This window comes from Giraffa tippelskirchi, chromosome 9 (genome assembly GCF_054371585.1).
Source record: "Giraffa tippelskirchi isolate mGirTip1 chromosome 9, T2T-mGirTip1v1.2.pri, whole genome shotgun sequence".
In the NCBI taxonomy this organism is placed as follows: domain Eukaryota; kingdom Metazoa; phylum Chordata; class Mammalia; order Artiodactyla; family Giraffidae; genus Giraffa; species Giraffa tippelskirchi.
In genome coordinates this window covers 53488921-53514977 of record NC_137283.1, presented here as the reverse complement: position 1 = coordinate 53514977, position 26057 = coordinate 53488921, and the positions used below count along the sequence as shown (strand labels likewise).

At 38.3% G+C, this 26057-nt stretch overlaps 1 protein-coding gene across 30 annotated transcripts in view; it reads right to left on the bottom strand.

Moving 5' to 3' along the window:
• ATG7 (autophagy related 7) overlaps positions 1-26057 on the bottom strand; it is a 512414-nt gene that overhangs the window by 160296 nt on the left and 326061 nt on the right. For 29 of the 30 annotated variants that reach the window (XR_014064308.1, XR_014064309.1, XM_081526092.1 and 26 more), the window contains one exon: positions 977-1099. Coding sequence is in view for 28 of the 30 variants with exons in the window: in XM_081526092.1 (XP_081382218.1) it covers positions 977-1099 (123 nt within the window). In the remaining 2 variants the exon portion in view is untranslated. Of the gene's footprint in view, positions 1-389; positions 1100-26057 lie in introns of those variants that run through there. The other variant, XM_081526102.1, reaches the window with a different exon arrangement.

Below are 26057 nucleotides of genomic sequence, written 5' to 3'. Positions count from 1 at the left end.
ACGCTACGACAGGCCATGTTTTCCTAAGAGCTTCTTTACCCAGGTTACTGTGGGAGAGGGCTGGGTCAGGGGGATGTGTCAATTTAATCTCATTCATCCATCTTGAGGGCTTCCCTGGTAGCTCAGATGGTAAGGAGTCCGCCTGCAACGCAGGAGACCTGGGTTCGGTCCCTAAATTGGGAAGATCCCCTGGAGAAGGGCATGGCAACCCACTCCAGTATCCTTGCCTGGAGAATCCCATGGACAGAGGAGCCTGGTGGGCTACAGTCTATGGGCTCGCAGAGTCGGACACACTGAACGACTAAGCATCCACCTAGAGGAACTGTTTTGCCAAGAGACCGGGCAGTGCCACACATACGCAGCATACTCTCTTCTGAGAACAGCAAGCATTTGGAAAAGCAAAATGATCATCTACCCTATAATCCCAGTCTTTAAAAGATAAACAAACCACAATTGTAGCAACCCAGGAAATTAAGATTTGCAAAATATTCTAAATGTCAAGCAAAACAAAACTCTCTTAGGTTGTAACTGAGGAAGCCACTTCATGGTGGGCTTCAGTGGCCCAAGAGGACAGATTCGCTTGTGAAATAAAAACCAGGCATGTTCTCGCTGAACATGGCCAGAGTCCAGTGTCTTCCCTGACTTGCATTTTGACGTATGGACATCACAGCCAACTCTGCAATGGCCACAGGCATGCTGCTCGATAGAAAGAACTGGGGTGCTTGGAAATCAATAACCCACAGTTTCTTCATCAGCAGTTTTGTGCATTTGGCACCCACCACACAACAACCTGCGCACAGCAGCATCCAGCAACTGCAAAACGCTCATTTACTGATGACTAGCAGACTGACTTAGCAATCTGGTTCTAAGGAAAACAGTCATAATTAACCGCTTCCTTCCTTTTCTGTAAATCTGAATATCAAACAGGGTTTAGACACATCTGTCTTCTGAACAAGATGCTTGTGTTAAGTCTTACCTCAGCAGCCTGGGTCTCTTGATGCAGCAACGTAAGACCGGTCAAGTCCTCTAAGAAGGAATGTGAAGAATTAAACACCTTCGCCAGGAAATTAAATCCTTCTCGCTCATACTGATCGAGAACCTGTAAAGACATTTATGAGTGAAAGTGTTACTCATTCAGTTGTTTCCGACTCTTTTTACCCCATGGACTATAGCCCTCCTCTGTCCATGGAATTCTCCAGGCAAGAATACTGGAGTGGGTTACCATTCCCTTCTCCAGGGGATCTTCCTGACCCAGGGATTGAACCGGGGTCTCCTGCATTGCAGGCAGATTCTTTACCGCCTGAGCCACCATAGAAGTATATTACATATATGTTAAGAGGGAGGTAGGATTTAAATGCATATTAAAATATTTTTACTTCTAATAATCACCTGTCAAAAATGGAACTAAAACAAGAATTAAAAATTAAATATGGGAAAAATCAATATGTTAGGCAAAAAACAGTGAGGGTTTAGTATGTATCATTTTCTCTTTCTTAGAAAGAACGACAATACCATTTTCCAATTCAGATGACAGTACTTCTCAGACAAAATAAGTTACACGCAAATTCACTAAAAATTCTAGAAGAGTAGAGGCTGCTGATTCTAAAGTTCACTTTTTAGGAGAAAAGTAATGGGCAATTATTTCCTTGTGCACCCACAGATGACATAAATTGTGGTACATACATACCATGGAATACTAGCCATAAAAAGGTATGAATTTGAGTCAGTTGCAATTTAGTGGATGAACCTAGAGCTTGCTATACAGAGTGCAGTAAGCGAGAAAGAGAAAAACAAATACTGTATATTAATGTGTAATGTGTACTGCACAACTGCACTCATCTCACACACTAGTAAAGGAATGCTCAAAATTCTCCAAGCCAGGCTTCAGCAATACGTGAACCGTGAACTTCCAGATGTTCAAGCTGGTTTTAGAAAAGGCAGAGGAAGCAGAGATTAAATTGCCAACATCCACTGGATCATCGAAAAAGCAAGAAAGTTCCAGAAAAACATCTATTTCTGCTTTATTGACTATGCCAAAGCCTTTGACTGTGTGGATCACAATAAACTGTGGAAAATTCTGAAAGAGATGGAAATACCAGACCATCTGACCTGTCTCTTGAGAAACCTGTATGCAGGTCAGGAAACAACAGTTAGAACTGGACATGGAACAACAGACTGGTTCCAAATAGGAAAAGGAGTACGTCAAGGCTGTATATTGTCACCCTGCTTGTTTAACTTATATGCAGAGTACATCATGAGAAACGCTGGGCTGGAAGAAACACAAGCTGGAATCAAGATTGCTGGGAGAAGTATCAATAACCTCAGATATGCAGATGACACCACCCTTATGGCTGAAAGTGAAGAAGAACCAAAGAGCCTCTTGATGAAAGTGAAAGAGGAGAGTGAAAAAGTTGGCTTAAAGCTCAACGTTCAGAAAACTAAGATCATGGCATCTGGTCCCATCACTTCATGGCAAATAGATGGGGAAACAGTGGAAACAGTGTCAGATTTTATTTTTTTGGGCTCCAAAATCACTGCTGATGGTGATTGCAGCCATGAAATTAAAAGACACTTACTCCTTGGAAGGAAGGTTATGGCCAACCTAGATAGCATATTTAAAAGCAGAGACATTACTTTGCCAACAAAAGTCCATCTAGTCAAGGCTATGGTTTTTCCAGTGGTCATGTATGGATGTGAGAGTTGGACAGTAAAGAAAGCTGAGCACCACAGAATTGAGGCTTTTGAACTGTGGTGTTGGAGAAGACTCTTGAGAGTCCCTTGGACTGCAAGGAGATCCAACCAGTCCATCCTAAAGGAGATCAGTCCTGGGTGTTCATTGGAAGGACTGATGTTGAAGCTGAAACTCCAATACTTTGGCCACCTCATGCGAAGAGTTGACTCATTGGAAAAGACCCTAATGCTGGGAAGGACTGGGGGCAGGAGGAGAAGGGGATGACAGAGGATGAGATGGTTGGATGGCATCACTGACTCGATGGACATGGGTTTGGGTAAACTCCAGGAGTTGGTGATGGACAGGGAGGCCTGGCGTGCTGCAGTTCATGGGGTCGCATAGAGTCGGACATGACTGAGCAACTGAACTGAACTGAACTGAATGTGTATACATGAACTCTAGAAAAATGGTACTCATGAACCTATTTGCAGAGCAGGAATAGAGACACAGACGTCAAGAATGGACTCACGGACACAGCAGGGAAAGGAAAGGGTGAGAGAGAAAGATTGAGAGAGTAGCACTGACATACATACACTATCAAGAGGTAGCTGGTGGGAAGTTGCTGTATAACACAGAAAGTTTAGCTTGTGCTCTCTGATGACCCAGAGTGGTAGGATGGGGGTGTTGGTGAGAGGGAGGCTCAAGAGAGAGGTGATACATGTTTATTTATAGCTGATTCACATTGTTGTATGGCAGAAACAGGGCACTGTAAAGCAATTATCTTCCAATTAAAAATAAATTAATAAAAGAACAAACAAACAAAATAATAGGTAAGAGAAGAGCCAAGAAAAAAATTTTTTAAGGATAAAGGGAAAGGAAGGGACAAAAGGTGGGAAATGAGACCTACCAGTTAGTCAAATGCATTAAAAACGATTTTTTTTAATGTAAAAATGAATTTCACCAGGCATATCACAAAAAAGCTGCCCAAACAGCCAATAAACATATGAAAAGTTGCTCAACATTACAAGTGACAACTAAAAACCACAATGAACGACTACTTTACACCTACCAGAGTGGCCAAGATGAACAAGACAGAAAATACCAAGTACTCACAAGGATATGGAACAAACACTATTCTCATGGGAAGACAAAATAAGATAACCACCTTAGATGTTTAATATTTGTATGCCCTGTGATCAAGAGAGTCTCAAAAAAGGCTGAGTGCTGAAGAATCAATGCTTTTGAACTGCAGTGTTGGAGAAGACTCTTGAGAGTCCCTTGGACTGCAAGGAGATCCAAGCAGTCCATCCTAAAGGAGATCAGTTCTGAATATTCATTGGAAGGACTGATGCTGAAGCGTCAATACTTTGGCCACCTGAAGCGAAGAGCTGACTCATTTGAAAAGACCATGATGCTGGAAAATATTGAAGGCAGGAGAAGAAGGGGACGAAAGAGGATGAGATGGTTGGATGGCATCATGACTCAATAGACATGAGTTTGAGTAAACTATGGGAGATGGTGAAGGACAGGGAAGCCTGCTGTGTCCATGGGGTCGCAAAAAGTCGGACATGACTGAGCGACTGAACAACACCAACAAACAAAAAAAATGTGCACAGAGGTGCATCAGAAGACCTGAACAAAAGCGTCCACAGCAGCACCATTCATGACAGCCCCAATGGGGACCTACTCAAGTGTCCATCAACAGTAGACTGAATTAACAAACTGTGGCTTATTGATGCCATGGAGTAACACACAGACATGAAAACGCACGACAACTACAAGCAGCAGCACAGATGATTCTCACAAACACCGTTAAACAAGAGAAGGGAGAAGCAGCATGCACTACAGGGTCACAACAAGATCAAGTTTTAAAAAAGTGAACCTGTGCTGTTAGAAGTCAGGAGTGTGGTTATGCAGTGAAGGACTGTAATTGGAATAGGGCACGGGGAGGGTCTGAGGTGCTGGTAACCTTCTTTCATCTAGGTTCTGGTTACAAAGGTACACCTGGTGAAAAACCATCAGGCACTTTTTCATATATACATTGTCCTTTGATCAAAAGATCAAAAGAGGGACTTCCCTGGTGACGTAGTAGATAAAAATCTGCCTGCCAGTGCAGGGGATGAGGGTTTGATCCCTGGTCCAAGGAGGTTCCACATGACACAGAGCAGCTAAGCCTGTGCACCACAGCTGTGAACCTGTGCACCCCAACTGCTGAGCCCTTGCGCCTTAGAGCTTCTGCAACAAGAGAAGCCGGCACAATGGGCCCCCATTCACTGCAACTAGTGAAAGCTCACACAAAGCCACAAAGACCCAGTGCAGCCAAAAGCAAAGAAATTCATTTATTTTTAAAAATATCAAAAGATATGAGACCGGTAGTCTTTTGAGGAGAACAATATAAGAACATGACTACTTAAAAGTGATTACCACACTTAGGAATTCAATGATGGTAGAAACTGTGAATTACAGAAGGCACACCATGAACCAGAATGCCCTGGAAATTCTCTCAAAACTCAGAGGAAATAAAGAGATGACTGCTTCAAATACACAGCAGACACTGATGATACATCAAGAAATCAACACATGAACGGAAAGTTTGGAAAAGCAATGACACAAAATACAGAAAAAAGAATTAAAAAATTTCTCCATGCAGAAATGAAAATGTATAAGTCCTTCAATCCAGCAATTCCACTTCAAAGACTTTTCAGAGAATTTTTGTTGTTGTTGAGGCTTGCAGAATTGTGATCCCTTCCCCCTTTCCAATATTCTTTAATATTGAGAAGGTAACAGGCAGGAAGGTTCTCCACACGGAGGAAACAGGCTGCAAGTGTCAGACATTTTTTCTCTCTCTCTTAAGTGGCAGGAGGAAATAAACTACCAGTGTTATATTTTTTCCCCTTCTCTATACAAACTTAAAAAGCGGTTTCTTTTAAAATTCTGTGTTGCCATGACGACACCTGGTTCCACCTGAACTTAACTTTTCTCAAACCTCCAGCTAACCAACGTATTTTTCTTATGGAAATGTTTGTCTTAAGCCATGTTAACAAACTATGTATTTACCCTAGACTCTGTCTTCAAGTAGGTTGCGACAAACTAGCATGTTTTACTCACGCAAATGTTCTCTTAAGCTGTGTTAATGAGACTGTATTTGCTTGGACACCTACCTTTCTTCAAGATTCATGTCAATCGTTTTATGGCCTGGGACAACTCACCTTGTGTCAATGTTATCTCAAAATGCATGTTGTGGGTGAAGGGCCTGGTGCCATTTTCTGAGTTTTGAGACATTTCCTTTCTCTAATTAGCAGACTACTAGTAGCTATATAATATCCGGCTAAAGACTAGCAGGGGGGCACTCTTTCTGTCCCCTTCTGATGTCTATGTCAGAAGCTTTCTCTATCGCCTTTAACCTTTAATAAAACTTTATTACACAAAAGCTCTGAGCCATCAAGCCTCGTCACTGGCCCTGGATTGAGTTCTTCTCCGGAGGCCAAGAATCTCGGCGTCTTTTGTGGTTCAGCAACAACCTTTCAATATTCAGCTATTTTTTTCTTTTATAAGGTGAACATTTTAAAGAAAATCTGACCATGAGAACGCTGACTCTTCAGTGGCATGCCCACACCATTCCCACTTAAATCCTGCTTTGTTGTTGTTCAGTCGCTCAGTCGTGTCCGACTCTCTTCGGCCCCATGGACTGTAGCCCACCAGGCTCCTCTGTGCATGAGATTTCCCAACCAAGAATACTAGAGTGGACTGCCATTTCCTTCTCCAATATCTCATTTGCATGGGCACAAAGGCTAATGCGCAAGGATACTCACAGCAACACCATTTGCAACAACAAAAGATTCAAAATAACCACCCCTTTAAAAGGTGCTGACTAACTAAACTGAAGTATATTTACAGTCAAAGACATAATCAGGATGCATTAAAAGAATGAGGCATTTCTACAGTACTGATATAAACTGATTTCCAAGACAGAGATGTATTAAAAAGCAATATCCAGACCATGAATCTAGTACTAATGCTTTTAAAATAAAGGTGTATTGAAACATGTATATTATCATATGTGAAACAGAACACCATTCCATGTTCGATGCATGAGACAAGGGCTCAGGGCCGGGGCAATGGGATGACCCAGATGGATGGGATGGGGAGGGAGGTGGGTGGGGGGTCCAGGAAGGGGAACACATGTAAACCCATGGCTGATTCATGTCAATGTATGGCAAAAACTATTACAGTATTGTAAAGTAATTAGCCCCCAACTAAAATAAATAAATTTATAAAAAAAATAAAATAAAACTGAATGCTACAATTTGCATAAGATCAGTTAAATAAACTATGTTTCCTTTGTATTTAGCAAGTTGCAACTTGTATAAAATTTGGATTTTTTGTCTCTTTTGTGTTCTACTACCACAAAATTTTCTTGATTTAAATCCAGGCACTCTCAAGTTGTGTATAAACAAAGCTAATATAAATGGAGGGCTGACTATAAATACAACCTATCTGGATAATTCAGGCCCCAAGTCAATCATCTAAAAAAGTTAATTTTGTTCTGCCTGATTAGTTCACTGTATACGGAACTAAACGTCTACCATATGCACATACCTTTTATGGTGCACTTGAGAAAATTCTCCTACTTGGCCCCAAAAAAAAATAAAAATAAAAATAAATAAAAATAAATAAAATAAAATAAAAGTGTAGGAGAGGAAGAAAGGGAAATGCACACATGCATGGGCTTGTTTTTGCATATAGTATCCCTGGAAGAACACAAACACACACATATACACCTGACAACAAGTAGCTGCCTTTGTATATTCTTTTACACTACTTGAGTGTTTTTGAACCATGTGCACATATTACCTATTCGTATAATATCATAATCTCAAATTATTTTTATTTTTTTTCCTTTGGTGCTAGAGAAAGGTCTTAAAAGAAAAGGATGAAGGACTCTAACATCCTAATGAGGAAGTTGGATCTGGAGGGGAGCAGTGGCCCCACGTGGGCACAGGAAGTGTGTAGGTAGGGGCCAGGGAAATGGCCACAGTGCTAAGTTAAGGAGAATAGGGAGCTGGGTGCTGGGGAGCCCCAGGGTCTGGACAGGGAGGTCCAGTGAGGACCAGTCAGCTCTGGGGTCAGGCGGTGAGGTCATCTGCTGCCAGAGAAGGGGATGTGGTGGGCCACGGAGCTTGAGGAGGATAGTGATGGTCTGGGACATCCGGGTGGAGAATGGGAGAGGGGCAGGTGATTAGTGGTGCACAAAATTGCTGGACAATCTAAAACCCCCATTCAGGACAAAAAATACGAGTTTGGGGAGAAAGATAGTTAACAATCCATCGAAGTTTGAGGACTGGCCAGAAAGGGTCAAATAATTTGAAGCTCTAGTGACTAATTAAAAGACAGTTGCTCCTTGGAAGGAAAGCTATGACAAACCTAGATAGCATACTAAAAAGCAGAGACATTACTTTGCCGACAAAAGTTTGTATAGTCAAAGCTGTAGTTTTTCCAGTAGTCATGTACAAATGTGAGAGTTGAACCTAAAGAAGGCTGAGTACTGAAGAATTGATGCTTTTGAACTGTGGTGCTTGAGAAGACTTTTGAGAGTCTCTTGGACAACAAGGAGATCAAATCAGTCAATCCTACAGGAAATCTACTCTGAATATTCACTGGAAGGACTGATGCCGAAGCTGAAGCTCCAATACTTTGGCCACCTGATGCGAAGAGCTGACTCATTAGAAGACACCCTGATACTGGCAAAGATTGAGGGCAGGAGGAAAAGAGGGTGACAGGATGAGATGGTTGGATGTCAACACCGACTTAATGGAGATGAGTTTGAGTAAACTCTGGGAAATGGTGAAGAACAGGGAAGCCTGGCTTGCTGCAGTCCATGGGGTTGCAAAGAGTTGGACACAACTGAACAACAAAAGTGAGTACCCATGAAGGGACCTGAGGTTGCTGAGGATAGACCTGCAGGCTGCAGGCACAGAGAAGTGTAATCCTGGAGAGCTGGAGGAGCAGGGGGTGACTGTTACATGCCAAGGCATCAACAAAGTACACTCTTTGGCTGATTAGCCACAGTAAATTAATTTGACAACCCAATGACTGGATAAAAAAGCACTTAATAACTGAATTCCTCAGTAATTACGAGATTCCTTACAAACCAGAATGTTATCTCAGGAAAAATGTACATAGAAATTAGGTGACCCTTTTCAAAATGCCAAGAGCTCTGTGTTTAGTGATCATCCCATTTTTTTTAAAGAGAGATGACATTAACATTGCTATTTTTAAATTGACATATAGTTCATTTACAATGTTGTATTAGTTTCAGATGTACAGAAGAGTGGTTCATATATATCTATTCTTCTTCAGATTCTTTTCACTTATAGGTTATTATAGAACACTGAGTAGAATTCCCTGTGCTATATACAATAGGTCCTTGTTGAACATCTATTTTATATATAGTATCTTGTGTATGCTAATCTCAAACTTCTAATTTATCCATACCCCCTTTACCATAAACCTTTGTTAATCATAAGTTTTCTCTGTCTGTGGAAGTCTGTTTTGTAAATAAGTTCATTTGTATCATTTTTTTTTTTTTAGATTCCACATATACGCAATATCATATTTGTCTTTCTCTGTCTCCCTTCACTTAGTATGATAATCTCTAGGTCCATCCAGTGACCGCTTATTTCTGAGTGAACTATTCAACTCATTAAACAGCTTCTTTGTGCCAGGTTTCCAGTAAGGCAAAAAAAAAAAAAAAAAAAAGGCATGGGAATGAAAAATGGACAAAAACTTTGAAAAAAAAAAATTGGAGTAACTTCAGAGATGACTTTTTGTTGGACCTTAATTGAACCTGGAGATTTCAAGCCTGTGTTTCCACAGATAATTTTGTAGTGCTACAAATGTGGACAAAGTGGAAAAAACCAATGGCCAGGGTAGAATGAGTGAAGGCCTTCCCCATAATCAGGATGTACAGAAAGTTTGATGCTGAAACATTATTAATAGCTCTGGCTTGAAAAATATGTGGAAAAACTTAACCCTCCAGGGGCATATTTAATCATGCAAGAGTTTTCCAGTATTCCCTTTATGTGTTGGGAAGTTAATCTGTGTTACGAGTATAAGCAGCTTATAAAATGTAGGAGGATTTTTTTTTCCCCCTCTACAAACAGCTCAACCTTAAGGGAGAAAAAAAATGTGTTTTAAATTATCAAAAAAAAAGAAAAAGAAAAAACTATCACAATGAATTTGAGCACTGCAACAGCCTGTCATAAAACATAAAACATATAATACCTCTTAAGTAAATTATATAATATGTGGTCTTATATACATTACATTTTGGAAGGTTGTAAGTATTCTAAAGATACTAGGAGAGTTTGCTAAGTAGAGAAATAATAACTCCTTTAAAGATATGGATCCTTTCCTGATGGACACAATTTTCCTTACTTAACTATGGCAACCCACCCCAGTATCCTTGCTGGGAAATCTCATGGACAGAGGAGCCTGGTAGGCTACAATCAATGGGGTCACCAAGAGTCGGACACGACAGAACAACAACAGCAAAGGCGATGCCAGTCCCCAGGGCACACCGAGTTGCTGTGGGGACTGAAGGAAACCCTCTGCCTCACTGTCCTGGTAACTGAGAGTTGATCATTGTCAAATATCAACCAGATGTTCGGTAACCTTGTTTCTATTTCTGTATATGTCAGTGATATAAATCAGATAATGGATAAGAAAACAGCTTCCTAAGGAAATACAGCTATCATCTTAACTAAATCAGTTGCTGTTAACTTCCTCTGTTTAGACACAGGCAGGATTTACAACACCAAAGTTTTAAAAAGAAGGACAGTTCTGAGTTCAAGATACATAATAGCAGGGGATGATTCATGGGTGGAAGAGTAAGAGGTACAAACGATTCAGTACAAGATAGGTTACAAGGACATACTGGACAACATAGGGGATACAGCCAATATTTTGCAATAACTGCAAATAGAGTATAACCTTTCAAAAATGTATAAAAATTTTTTAAAAGTGAGTCTGAAAAGATATAAATGAGATTTTAAGGTTAACTAGTTCTTTCCTGTAAACTGATCTAATTTCATAATGTAAATAAAAATAGAAACAAAGTTTAGAAAACATACCAGTATGTCAAAAACTGTAGCATTAATCAGGATAATTACTGGCATGTCAAAAACACAGTACAGATAAGTTTCTTGTTCTTTCCCTAATGTCACTGTATAGTGAACATTTTTCTTAGGTATCCAAATGTAAAATGGGTACAATGGTAATTTAGAGGATATGGGAGATTTTAAATTAAAACGTTGAACAGCTTTCAAATTTCAACAATGGAATAAGAGTTCCAAACACTTTAGGAATTTTAACTGAACTTCTTACAGTGCAACACACAACTGTACTAAAAAAAAAAAGCCAAATAATATTGTATCTTGGTGTTGTCCCATACCAAACTCAGAAATCTACTGAGGTTAATTGAGCAGAAGGAAAGAAACTGAAAACTGGGAGACATCATGCAATGGGCAGTAATTTGCCAACAGTGGGCAAAACTTCATCTTTCTGAGTCTGTCTGCTCATTTCTACAACGGGTTTGTTTGTTGCTTAGTCGCTAAGTCATGTCCGACTCTTTGTGATCCCATGGACTGTAGTCCACCAGGCTCCTCTGTTCATGGGAAGAATACTGGAGCGGGTTGCCATTTCCTCCTCCAGGGGATCTTCCTGACTCAGCGACTGAACCTGCATCTCCTACATTGGCAGGGGGGTTCTTTACCACTGAACCACTCGGGAAAACCTACAATGGGGATAAAACTCCAAGCCTATCTGTTCACTTAGATTAAAAAAAAAAATTTTTTTTATGACTTCAATCACTAAGAATGGTTTACAAAGGACAATGAAAATGCTATTTATTACCTTTTTTGCACTTATTCTCATGATACAATTATTATCGCCTAATAGGGTGTGATACATGCAGAAAATACATGGCAAAATGACACATAGCGACATTAGAGAAAATATCAGAGTAAGGATCTCTGAAAATGCTCTCTTCCATAAAAGAGAACACTAACAAACTCTGAGGCATATTTATTTAAGAAAAGCAGCTGTAAAAATAAGGTTTGTGGCATTTTAACTTGACCAATTCCCACCCCCTTTCCCCTTCTAGCTTGACTGTAGCCTTGAAAACCAACACACCATCACAGTGAAAACTAGGCTGGTAGCCACCAGAGGAGGCACATGGGAGCTCTGAAGGAGCTGTGACCCCATGTTCAGAAAACTGCCATCTGTTTGTAAGGAAGAGCCCACTGACTTGCTGTCTTTATTTGACTTGACTCAGAAATCACCCTATGTGAAAGCCTTTTTCCAGGGACCAGTTGTTGAAAAGTATCAGGAGCAACTGTTTAACACTGTGATCTGCTGAGGTGGTAAGTAACAGTTAAAGCAACAATAAGTTGACCAAAAAGCTTAAAAGGAAAATCTGGCAAATCCCACAATCTCAGGAATCCAGAAGACTACATGCGAACACAGAGCTAGGTGCGGGCCCTGAGTCACACACGTGCTCAGGGAGGATCTGAGAAGGCCTTCAGCTCCACCTCTAGCTGGTCATGAGGACTAGGCAAGTAGGAGATGAAGGGTAAGACAGAGGTCCTAACTGCCCAGGTGAGCACTGAAGGCACGCCCCACTACACACACAGAACCCCCACCAAAGAATGGAGGACTTACTGGTTCCAGGCATTTAAGGAAATCTTTGACCAGTCATTAGCTGATCACTAAGTTAACTGAGCAGAAAGGGCCACACAGGACAAAGACTACAAACTTAACGAAATTAGTTTAGAGAAGTCACTAAGTAACAAACAACAGGGGCAGCAAGGAATGACAATAAACCTTAGAGAAGGAAGAAAACCTGATTCCCAGAACTTCTGCATTATATTGTTGAAAATGTCCAGCTCTCAACAAAAAATTACCAGTTATGCAGAGAAACAGGAAAGTATGTCCCCTACACAAAACAAAAATGAAATCAATCTATAGAAACTGTCCCTGAGGAACCTACTAGACAAAGACTTGAAAACAGCTATTTTAAGTATGTTCAAAGAACTAAAAAATTATGTATAAGTAACTAAAGGAAAGTATGAGAATGATACCTCACCAAAATACAGAATACCAATGAAGGGAAATCATAAAAAAAAAAAAAAAAAAAAAACACCCAAGAGACATTCTGGAATTGAAAAACAAAACTGAAAAATTCATGACTCTCAACAGCAGATTTGGGTTAGCTGAAGAAAGAATTACTGAACATGAAGAGAGGTCCACTGAGACTATCCAGTTTCAGCAGCAGAGTGAAGAAAAATGAAGAGAGTATCAGATGCCCATCAAGTATACAAACCTATGCATGATGACAGTTTCAGAAAAGAGGAGAGACAGAAAAGGGCAGAAAGAATACTTGAGGAAATAATGAGAGGAAACTCCCCCAGTTTGATGATAAAAATATCTACATATCTAAGAAAGTAAAGTTGCTCAGTCTTTGGGACTCCATGGACTGTAGCCTACCAGGCTCCTCTGTCCATGGGATTTTCCAGGCAAGAGTACTGGAGTGGGTTGCCATTTCCTTCTCCAGGGGACCTTCCTGACCCAAGGATCGAACCCGGGGCTCCCACGTTGCAGGCAGACACTTTACCATCTGAGCCAGCAGGGAAGTCACCACATACATCGAAGAAGCTCAACTCCAAGTAGAATAAACTCAAAAGAGATCCATGCCTACATACAACATAATCAAACTGTAAAGAGACAAAGGGAGAAGAATCTTTTAAGTACAAGAGAGAAACAACCTATTGTGTAAAAGGAATTATGATCAGCCAATTTCTCACCAGAAACCATAGGGACCAAAAGTAATGGAATGAAATACTCGAAGTCCTGAAAGAAAAAGATTCTCAACCAAGAATTTCATGTCCAGCAAAACTTACCTTCAAAAATGATGGAGACCTTAAAATAAAGAATATTACAAGAGATAATGAAGGGATCAATCCAAGGGGAAGGCATAACAATTGTAAATATCTATGCACCAAACATAGGACCTTAATACATAAGACAAACACTAACAGACATAAAAGGAGAAACTAACAGTAACACAATAACAGTAGGAGACTCTAACACCCAATCAGACCAATGGACAGATCATCAAAACAGAAAATTAAAAAGGAAATATAAGTATTATATGACACCTTAGACCAGATAGATCTCATTGATATCTTCAGGACATGTCATCCAAATGCAGAAGAATATACATTCTTCTCAAGTGCACACGGAACATTTTCCAGGATAGACCACAGCTTGGATCACAAATCAAACCTCAGTAAGTTTAAGAAAATTGAAATTGTATCAAGCATTTTTTCTGACCACAACATTATAAAACTAGATATCAATTATAAGAAAAAAACCATAAAATCCATAAACACATGGAAATTAAACAATAGATTTCTAAATAACAAACAGGTTACTGAAGAAATCAAAAGGGAAATTGAAAAATTCCTAGAAACAAATGACAATGAAAACATGACAATTCAAGACATATGGGATGCAGTAAAAGCAGTTCTAAGAGGAAAGTTTATAGCAATACAATCCTACCTCAAGAAATAAGAAAAACATTGAACAGACAACCTAACTTTGCACAGTTTTTGTTTTTTTTTTTAAATCTTTATTGAATTTGTTACGATATTGTTTCTGTTTTATATTTTTGGTCTTTTGGCCGCAAGGCATGTGGGATCTTAGCTCCCAGACCAGGGATCGAACCAGGCACTCCCTGCATTGGAAGGCAAAGTCTTAACCACTGGACTGCCAGGGGAGTCCCTTTGCACAGTTTTAAAACAATTGCAAAAAGAAGAACAAAAATACCCCCAAGTTACCAGGAGGAAATAAATCATAAAGAGCAGAGCAGAAATACATGAAAAAGAAATGAAAAGAACAATAGTAAAAATTAATAAAACTAAAAGCTGGTTCTTTGAGAAGATAAAATTGACAAACCTTTAGCCAGATTCATCAAGAACAAAAGAGAGAAGAATCGAATCAACAAAATTAGAAATGAGAAAGGAGAGGTTACAACAGATCATGCAGAAATACAAAGGATTATAAGAGACTATTATGAGCAACTGTATGGCAATAAAATGTATAACCTGGAAGAAATGGACAGATTTCTAGAATAGTTCAATCTTCTAAGAGTGAACCAGGAAGAAATAGAAATTATTAACAACCCAATAACAAGCACTGAAATTGAAACTGTGATCAAAAATCTCCCCCCAAACAAAAGCCCAGGACCAGATGGCTTCACAGGTGAATTCTATCAAACACTTAGAGAAGAGCTAGTGCCTATCCTTCCAAAACTCTTTCAAAAAATTGCAGAGGAAGGAACACTCCTAAACTCATTCTATGAGGCCACCATCACCCTGATATCAAAACAAGACAAGGACAACACAAAAAAAGAAAATTATAGATGAATATCACTGATGAACATAGATGCAAAAAATTGTCAACAAAATTCTAGCAAACAGAATTCAACAACACATTAAAAAGCTCAAACACCATGATCAGCTGGGTTTACTCCAGGGATGCAAGGGTTCTTCCATATAAACAAATCAATCAATGTGACATACCATATTAACAAACTGAAAGATAAAAACCACATAATAATCTCAAGAGATGCAGAAAAAGCCTTTGACAAAATTCAGCACCCATTTATGATTAAAATTCTTCAAAAAATAGGCACAGAAGGAACCTACGTCAACATAGTTAAGTCCATATATATATAGTAAGCCCACAGAAAACAGTATTCTCAGTGGTGAAAAACTGAAAGCATTCCCTGTAAGATCAGGAACAAGACAAGGGTGCCCACTCTCACCAATGTTATTCAACATAGTTTTGGAAGTCCTAGCTATGGCAATCAGAGAAGAAAAAGAACTAAAAGGAATCCAGATTGGAAAAAACAGAAATAAAGCTCTCCCTGTTTGCAGATGACATGATACCATACACAGAAAATCCTAGAGATACTATCAGAAAATTACTAGAGCTAATCAGTGAATTTAGCAAAGTTGTGGGATACAAAATCAATACACAGAAATCACTTGCATTCCTATATACTAACAATGAAAACTCAGAAAGAGAAATTAAGGAATCAATCCCATTCACCACTGCAACAAAAAGAATAAAATATCTAGGAATAAACCTACCTAAGGAGACAAAAGAATTGTATACAGAAAATTATAAGGCACTGATGAAAGAAATCAAAGATGACATAAACAGATGGAGAGATATTCCATGTTCCTGGGTGAGAAGAATCAATATTGTGAAAATGACTGTACTACGAAATGCAATCTACAGATTCAATGCAATTCCTATCAAACTACCAATGGCATTTTTCACAGAACCAGAACATAAAATTTCACAATTCACATGGAAACACAAAACTCCCTGAACAGCCAAATCAGCCTTGAAAAAGACGAATGAAGTGGAGGAATAAACCTTCCTGATTTCAGATTATACTACAAAGCTACAGTAATCAACCCTATATTACTGGCATGAAAACAGAAATATAGACCAATGGAACAAGATAGAGAGCCCAGAAATAAACTTATGCGCCTATGGGTACCTTATTTTTGACAAAGGAGGCAAGAATACACAATATGAAAGAGGCAAAGATAGCCTCTTCAGTAAGTGGTGCTGGGAAAACTGGTCAGCTACATGTAAAAGAATGAAATTAGAACACTTCCTAACACCATACAGAAAGATAAACTCAAAATGGATTAAGACCTAAATGTAGGACCAGAAACTGTAAAACTCATCGAGGAAAACATAGAATACTCGATGACATAAATCAAAGCAAGATCCTCTATGACCCACCTCCTAGAGTAATGGAAATAAAAACAAAAATAAACAGGTGGGACCTAATTAAACTTAAAAGGTTTTGCACAGCAAAGGAAACTATAAACAAGGTGAAAAGACAACCCTCAGAATGGGAAAAAATAATAGCAAATGAAACAACTGACAAAGGATTAATTAATTTCCAAAACATACAAGCAGCTCATACAACTCAATACCAGAAAAACAAACAATCCAATCAAAAAGTGGGGAAAAGACCTAAACAGACATTTCTCCAAAGAAGACATACAGATGGCTAACAAACACATGAAAAGTTGCTCAACACTGCTTATTATTAGAGAAATGCAAATCAAAACTTCAATGAGATATCACCTCACACTGGTCAGAATGGCCATCATCAAAGAGTCTACAAACAATAAATGCTGGAGAGGGTGTGGAGAAAAGGGAACCCTCTTGCACTGTTGGTGGGAATGTAAATTGATACAGCCACAATGGAAGACGGTATGGAGATTCCTTAAAAAACTAGGAATAAAACCACCACATGACCCAGCAATCCTACTCCCAGGCATATACCCTGAGGAAACCAAAATTGAAAAAGACACATGAACCCCAGTGTTCACTGCAGCACTATTTACAAGAGCTAGAACATGGAAGCAACCTAGATGTCCACTGACTGATGAATGGGTAAAGAAGCTGTGGTACGTATACACAATGGAATATTACTCAGCCATAAAAAGGAATGCATTTGCGTCAGTTCTAATGAGATGGATGAACCTCAAACCTATTATACAGAGTGAAGTAAGTCAGAAAGAGAAAGATAAATATCGTATACTAATGCACGTATGGTAAGTCAGTGGGTAAAGAATCCGCCTGCAATGCAGGAGATCTGGGTTCCATTCCTGGGTTGGGAAGATCCCCTGGAGAAGGGTATGATGACTCACTCCAGTATCTTGCAAGGAGAATCCTCAAGGACAGAGGAGCCTGGTGGGCTATAGTCCATGGGTCGCAAAGAGTCAGACACAACTGAACAACTAAGCACACACAGCAACTCATACATACGGAATCTGGGAAAGATGATACTGATGAATTTATTTGCAGGGCAGCAATGGAGAAACTGACAAGGAGAACAGACTTACGGACACTGGGGTGGGTGGTGCGCAAGGAGATGGTGAGATGTATGGAGAGAGTAACATGGAAACTTACAGTACCATATGTAAAATACATAGCCAATGGGAATTTGCTGTATGGCTCAGGGAACTCAAACAGGGGCTCTGTATCACCCTAGAGGGGTGGGGTGGGGAGGGAGATGGGAGGGAGATTTAAGAAGGAGGGGATCTATGTATACCTCGTTTTGATGTTTGACAGAAAACAACAAAATTCTGTAAAGCAATTATCCTTCAATTAAAAAATAAATTAAAAAAATCAAAAGAGTGATGTAGAAATTAACACATTCCAAGGTAAAGAGAAAACAGAGAATTAATCACTAGAAAACCTGCCCTATCAGAAAAACTACAGGGAATTCTTCTGACTGAAATGAAAGGATAGTGGACAGTAACTCAAATCCACAGGAAGAAAACATTCCAGGGGAAAGTAACTGTATAGATAAATACAGAAGACTAAATATATTTCTGTTGTAATTTTTTTCCTATGTGATTTAAAATACAAATGCATAATGCAATAATTATAAATCTATGTTGTCATAAAATATATAAAGATGTAATTTGTGTGACAGCAAGCACAAAGGAAGGAAAGAGAAACAAATATACACAGGAGCAAAGTTTCTGTATACTAATGAAATTAAGTTGATGTTAAACAAAATTACATTGCTATAAATTAAGACTTTAATTGTGATTTTCAGGACAGCCACTGAGAAAATAACTGAAAAAATTTATTCTAAAATAAAACACAAGGCATGAAATACAAGAAAAGTAATGTGGCATGTCAGAAAATATCTAGTTAACACAAAAGAAGGAGGTAATAGAGAAATACAGAAAGAAAAAAAAGACGCAAGACACATAGAAAACAAACAGCAACACTGCAAATGTAAATCCTATCTTATCAGTAATTACATTAAATGTAAATGAATTAAACACTTCAACTAAAAGGCAGACATAGCAAAATGTATAAAAAAGCATATCCAACTAAATGTTGTCTACTTGAGATGCATTTTAGATTCAAAGACACAAATAAGCTGAAAGTAAAAGAAGAGAAAAAGTATTCCACGCACTTTCAAATATGCAAGACAAGTATTAATAAGTTCTAGAGACCTAATGACATGGTAATGATAGTAAACAATACTATAATGCTTACTTGAGATCTGCTAATAGGATAGATTTGAAATTAAACTTCTCATACACACACACAATAACTGCACTTGTTGGAGGTGATGGATATGTTAATTAGCTTGACTGTGGTGATAATTTCACAATACATACATATTTCAAGACATTAATTTGTATACCTTAAATACATGTAATTTTATATGTCAATGATATCTCAATCAAGTTATTGTGTTTTGCTTTTGGGGCCATGCAGTGTGGCTTGTGGGATCCTAGTTCCCCGAATCAGGGATTGAACCCTGGCTCCAGCAGAGAAAGCACTGTCTTAACTACTGGACCATCAGGGAATTTCCTAGTTATTTTTTTTAAAAAAGATATGGCATACAAATGGTAGCCAAAGAGAGTTGGAGAGGCTATACTAACACCAGACAAAATAAACTTTAAAATTGTTAATAGAGACAAAGAAGAACATTATCTAATGATAAAAGGGTCAGTCTATCAAAAATGTGTAATAATCATAATCATACATGTACCTATCAAACAGCTCCAAAATAAACAAAATAGAAATTGACAGAATTGAAGGGAAAAATATAAGTAAACAACAGTTAGAGAAGTCAATACTATACTTTCAATAATGAATATAACCAGAGAGACGATCAGCAAGGAAATAAAAGACTTGAACAAAACTATACACCGCCTAGATCTAGCAGACGTCTATAGAATACTATATCCAGTGACAGCAGAACACATATTCTCCAGGATATACAATGTGTTAGACCATAAAAAAATGAAGTCATACACTATATGTTCTTCAGCTTCAATGGAATGAAATTTGTTATCAATAACAAAGAATTTGGGAAACTCACAAATATGTGGATATTAAAAAACACACTCCCCAAAAGCAGTGAATTAAAGTGAAAAACCACACGGGAAATTACAAAATACTTTGAGATGAACAAAAAAATTAACACAACATACCAAAATGTATGAGATGTAATAAATGCACTGCTTAGAGAGAAATGTATAATGATAAGCGTCTATAATAAAGAACAGTTTCAAATCATCAATTTTACCTTTCACCCTAGGAACAAAACAAAGCAAAAATCTAGCTAAATACGAAGCAAGCACAAGGAAGGAAATATAAAAAATTGAGCATAAGTAAAATGTTGGTTTCTTGAAACATCAACAAAATTGACAAATCTTTATCTAGACTGATCAAAAATCTGAAGACTCAAATTATTAATATTAAGAGTGACAGAGGGGACGATACTATCAATATTAGAGAAATAAAAATGATTACAACACCATGAACAACTGTACGCCTAGATGAAATGGACAAATTTATAGAAAGATACAAAGAACCAAAACTGACTTAAAAAGAAACAGAAAATCTGAACAGACTTATGGGAAGTAAAAAGAGTGAATTAGCAACCAAAAAAGTTCCCACGGAGAAAAACTAGGACCAAGTGGCTTTGTTGGTGAATTTTACTACACATTTAAGAATTAACCAAACTTTCACAAACTCCCAAAAGACAGAAAAGCAGGAAACATGTCTCAACTCATTCTCTGAGGCCAGTAGTATCCTGATGAATGAGAAAAGACATCACAAAGAAAAGTCCCTTAGGAATATAAATGCAAAAATCTTGAGTGAAGTACTAGCTAACTGAATCCAGCAACATAAAAAGAATTACACACCTTGAGAAAGTGGGATTTACTCCTGGAAAGCAAGGTTGGTTCAACATATAAAAAGGAGCTAATGTACTATACCATATTATGATAATAAGGAACAAAAACCATATGATCATCTCAACACACACACAAAAAGCATTTAACAATTTCCAAAACCCTTTCATGACAATAAACACTCAAATGAGGGACAGAAGAGAATTTTCTCAACCTGCTTAAGAGCATCAGCAGTCATCAATATCACACTTGATGGTGAAAGACTCAAAGCTTATGAATATCAGGAACAAGACAAGGATGCCCACTTTCATCAACTCCATTCAACACTGCATTGGAGGTTTGACTCAGGGTAATAGGCAAGAAAAAGAAATAAAAGACATCTATCTTGACTGATCGGGGTAATTTTCTGGCAGTCCAATGGTTAGACCTCAGCTATTTTACTGCTGTGGCGGGGGTTCAATCCCTATATGCATGCTGCATACAATGTGGCAAAAACAAACAAACAAAACTCACTGAATCTAGATTTGGAAGGGAGAAGTAAAACTCTCTATTTGCAGATGACATGATCTTATGCATAAAAGGTCAAAGGAAACCAAAATAAATTAAAAAACCACCTTAGAACAAAATAAGTACAGCATGGCTGCAGGATACAAGAGCCATATTTAAAAAAAAAATCAAATATATTTCTATATAACAGCAATGAACAATTCTAAGAAGAAATTAAGAAAACATAAGAAAGCATAAGAAAGCATAGGTTAACAAAGTAAAAATACAAGCTGCATGAGAAAATATTTAAAAATTATAAATCTGACGAGTTTGGTGTTCAGAATATATCAAAAACTTTCATTAACATATCAATAAAAAGACAACTCAATTTAAAAATAGGCAAAGGAATTTAATAGACATTCCTCAAAAAAAAAAAAAAAGCTATAAAAATAGCCAACAAGCACATGAAAAGATGCTCAACATCACTGGTCTTTCGGGAAATGTAAATCAAAACCACTAGGAGATACCACTTCATGCTCAGGAGGATAGTTATAATAAAAAGGAGACAATAACAAGCATTGACAATGAAGAATGGAGAATCAGAGCCCTCCTACACTGCTGACAGGAACTTAAAACAGTGTAGCTGTTGTGGGAAACAGTTTTGGCAGCTTCACAAAATGTTAAACATAGAATTACCATATGACCTAATAATTACACTCCTATGTACACAACCAGGAGAACTGAGAACATTTGTTCACACTAAAACTTGTACACAAATGTTTATAGCAGCATTATTCACAATAGCCAAAAAACTTGTAATAGCCAAATATTCATCAGTTGCTAAATGGATAAAAATATGGTATATTTGTACAATGGAATATTATTCACCCATGAAAAGGGATGGAGTGCTGACACAAGCTACAACGTGGAGGAACTTTGAAAACGTTATGCTAAGTGAAAGAAGCCATTCACCAAAGACCACATGTATAATCCTCTTCATATGAAATGTCCAAAATAGGAAAATCCACAGAGATATAAAGTACTTGCCATGGTCTGGGGAAAGGTTGTGACTGGGGATAGACCTTTGTTTTGGGGGTGAAATTGTTCTGGAATTAAGATAGTGTGATGTTGGCACAAACTTGTAAATATACTTAAAAAGCCAATGAATTTTACATTTTAAAATGGTGAATTTTAGGGCATATGAATTTTATCTTAATTAAAAAAAAAAAAGACAATCAGCTGTTAGTATGACAGGGTATCTATAAAGCGGCCTGAGTAATTAAAAACACTACCTGGATGGCTGGTGGAAGGGAGGGAAAAAGGGATGAACTTAACCCTGCCCCCATTAATCCTTGGACTGCTAGGGCATGCTTACTCAACATGCGTCATTTCCAATTAGAGTTTTTCGGAGCTAAATAAGCACCAAGTCTAATTTATCATTTTAAAAGATTAACAATGCTTCTGAAGATTCTTGGGAAAATAAAGAAACACATATGGTGAACAGAAAGGGAGAGAAACAGAAAGAGTAAGTTCACTTGAGGAGGTTTCATAACCTTCAAGTTTTAAGGACTAGAAGAGGATCAAAGAACTAGCAGAGAGCTTTTGTAGAAAAGTTAATCTGGCCCCCATTTCCCCAAAAATGAAAAAAAAAAAAAAAAGAAAATGTGCCATGAGCAACTTTATCCAAATCTATGAAATAACTCTTTTTAATTCTAACATAAAAGTGAAATGAGATTTTCTCAAATAATTTGACTTTACAAACTTGAGCTGGTTAAAAAAAAAAAATTGAGCTGGCTAGTGAACAGGATATTATAATGACCAAAATATTTACAAATGGATGCTCTGACCAATTAATCTACTCTTGTAAAGGTCATAAGTTTGAGGAGGGCTTGTTTTTATTGGGGTAAAATGTACATGACATAAATTTACCATCTTAGTGCACAGTTCAGTAGTGTCAAGTACATTCACACTGTTGTGTAATCATCACCACCATCCACTCCAGAACTCTCTTTATTTTGAAAAACTGAAATGCTATATGCATTAAACTCCCCATTGCCCCCTGCCTGGCCCCTGGCAACCACCACTCTACGCTATGAGTCTGACTAAGTACCTGATTCAGTGAAGTCATACAGTATTTGTCTTTTTTTGACTGGCTTATTTCAGTTAGCCTAATGTCCTTTTTTTATTCATGTTGTAGCACGTCGGAATTTCCTTCCTTTTTTTAAGTCTTAGTAATCTGTTGTATGTAGAGACCACATTTATTCATTCAGCTGTCGATGAACACTTGGATTGCTTCCAAGTTTTAGCTTTTTTGAGTAATGCTGCTATGAACAAGGATGTTCAGGGGTGCTATCTCTTTTCAAGGAGATAACCTAACATCTGCCCTAACACACAGTGCACACAGAACTATTTCTGAACTTGTGATATTCATTCTTTGGTCTCAGGTTTGCTTATACAGTAACATTTTGTTCATTTGTTTTTATTTCTAATTTTCTTTGTTATATCATCAGCACTCATTAACTTCTAAAATGAACTCAGGGAAAAGGAACCAGGCTATCTTACAAACTTAACTATTAATTAACAATAACATATCAAAGGAAGGCTTCTCTGGTAGCTCAGTTGGTAAAGAATCCACCTGCAATGCAGGTGACCCTGGTTCAATTCCTGGGTCAGGAAGATCCGGTGGAGAAGGGATAGGCTACCCACTCCAGTATTCTTGGGCTTCCCTTGTGGCTCAGCTGGTAAAGAATCTGCCTGCAATTCAGGAGACCTGGGTTGGATCCCTGGGTTGGGAAGATCCCCTGAAGAAGCAAATAGTTGGCCTATTCCACTCCAGTATTCTGGCCTGGTTGCAAAGAGTCAGACATGACTGAGCAACTTTCACTTCACTTAGTAAAGGAAGATTTTTCTCCCAATGAAAAGCAAGTAATTTACAGGTGGAAAAAATATTTTAAAATGTGTAAGTTAAAAGTTTACATTAGGTACAAGTTGTTTTCTTAAATGACTTTTTATCCTTCAATATCTAAACAGAGGAATCGGACAAGAACTATCCTTTTTCAACATTTTCTTCTGAACACAATCAAGCTGAAATGCCTACCATTTCAGAAACAGACAAAAATCCTCTCAACTACCTCTCTCTTACTACCTTCCCCCAATGTCTTTAACAGTAAAAAAAAAAAAAAAATCCTTGAAAAATGCATCTATTTCAGCATATGAGGAGTAGAGGAGAAAGGCAGAAAGGGGGTATAACTGCATCTTTTGTCTACAAATCTCACTTAAAAATGGAATTTTTAGGGATGTAATTTTTCTTTCTCAGTTATCTTTTCAAACCAAATGTGTGTGTGTGTATATTTTACCTGATTCTAACATCCTGGATATATTCTTTAAAGGATCATTTGGAGGATTCCAAGACTTAAATTACATGGAACACTTAATATAACAAAGTGTAACTTTCTAAAGACATTCTTCAAAATAAGTCACAAAGCACAAAAACTACAGCGCAGAGATTCTCAATTTGGAGCCTGCGTCAGAATCCCCTGGAGGGCTTGTTAAAACACAGAGCTGGGGTCCACCCCCAGAGTCTATGATTAATTAGGTCTAGGGTGGGGTTGAACCAGTCAATCCTAAGGGAAATCAACCCTGAATATTCATTGGAAGGGCTGATGCTGATGCTAAAGCTCCAATACTTCGGCCATCTGATGGGAAGAGCCAACTCATTGGAAAAGACCCTGATGCTGAGAAAGACTGAAGGCAGGAGGAGAAGGGGGTGACAGAGGATGAGATGTTGGATGGCATCACCAACTGGATGGACATGAGTTTGATCAAGCTCCAGGAGTTGGTGATGGACAGGGAAGCCTGGCATGCTGCAGTCCACAGAGTCCCAAGGAGTTGGACACGACTTAGAAACTGCAGGGCAACTACAAGGGTGGCATCTAAGAATTTGCATTTCTAGTGAGTTCTCAGATCACAAGGATTCTGTGGGGTCCTTTGAAAAAACCTGCTATATCCAAATAGGAGCACATTCTTTTGAGACTCAAGAAGCATGAACATTCCCTTTGAACTAACTTTAAAAAGTCACCTTTAGCTCTTCCTCCAAAAAGAAATTACTCTGTGGGACAGTACTGTTTAGTTAGCAGTTTTGGTCAATCCCTTTAATAAATCTTTACGGTACAAAGTTTTTAGTACCCTTCCACAGAGAGCCAGGTTTCATTAAAAGAACTTACTATCCCAAGTGACTTTTGTAATGTGTGAACTCTGGTTCAGCGAATTTCTTTTAATTTGGAGGCTGATAATTATACTAGCACATATTTGGCAAGCAAGCTCCACAAGAAAAATTAGGTACTTGATTATATTAAATTATTTTACACATTTTTCTCTATCTCCATCTGCATGGCCCTTGAGCTTATTGCCATAAATCAACAGACACTGGATGGAAATAGCCCACACACAGATTTGGTTTGATACATGGAATACTTGGGGCAAGGGGCAATTATGCTTGATCCAACACTTAAAAATCAGGTGCTTTCACATTAAAATTCAGATTTCCCCCATTCTTAAAATAAAAAAAAAAAAAAATACAAGATCTGGTAACGTTACTTCCAATTTTACAAGTAAATAATCATCCAGAGTTGGGTCACAGCTGCCCTTCACAGAGAATTCGAGCTCTAGCTGACCACAGTCTCCATTCATTTCCTGTCATCTTCTCCACTGTATTTATCAGCCTAGCCTCTGTTGTTCACTCACTCAGTTGTGTCCGACTCTTTGTGACCCCATGGACTGTAGCAAGCCAGGCTCCTCTGTCCGTGGGATCTCACAGGCAAGTGCATTTGAGTGCCAGGCATAAGAGGAAACACATAGTAAGTCTCAACTTCAAAAAGTACATATAAACTGGCTCAAATTCAGTGTGGTGTAGGTAGCTCCTTTGGACTCAGTCTCTCATGGCCTAAGGTTGTTGAGCAGTGGGATCTACGGGCAGGCCACCTCTATTCTCTGGAAATTGTTAGGAACTTGCAGGCTAAAATAAGCAGCCTCTGAAAAGCAATGTGTCAGGCTGAGACCCTTCCTAGGTGGCAAAA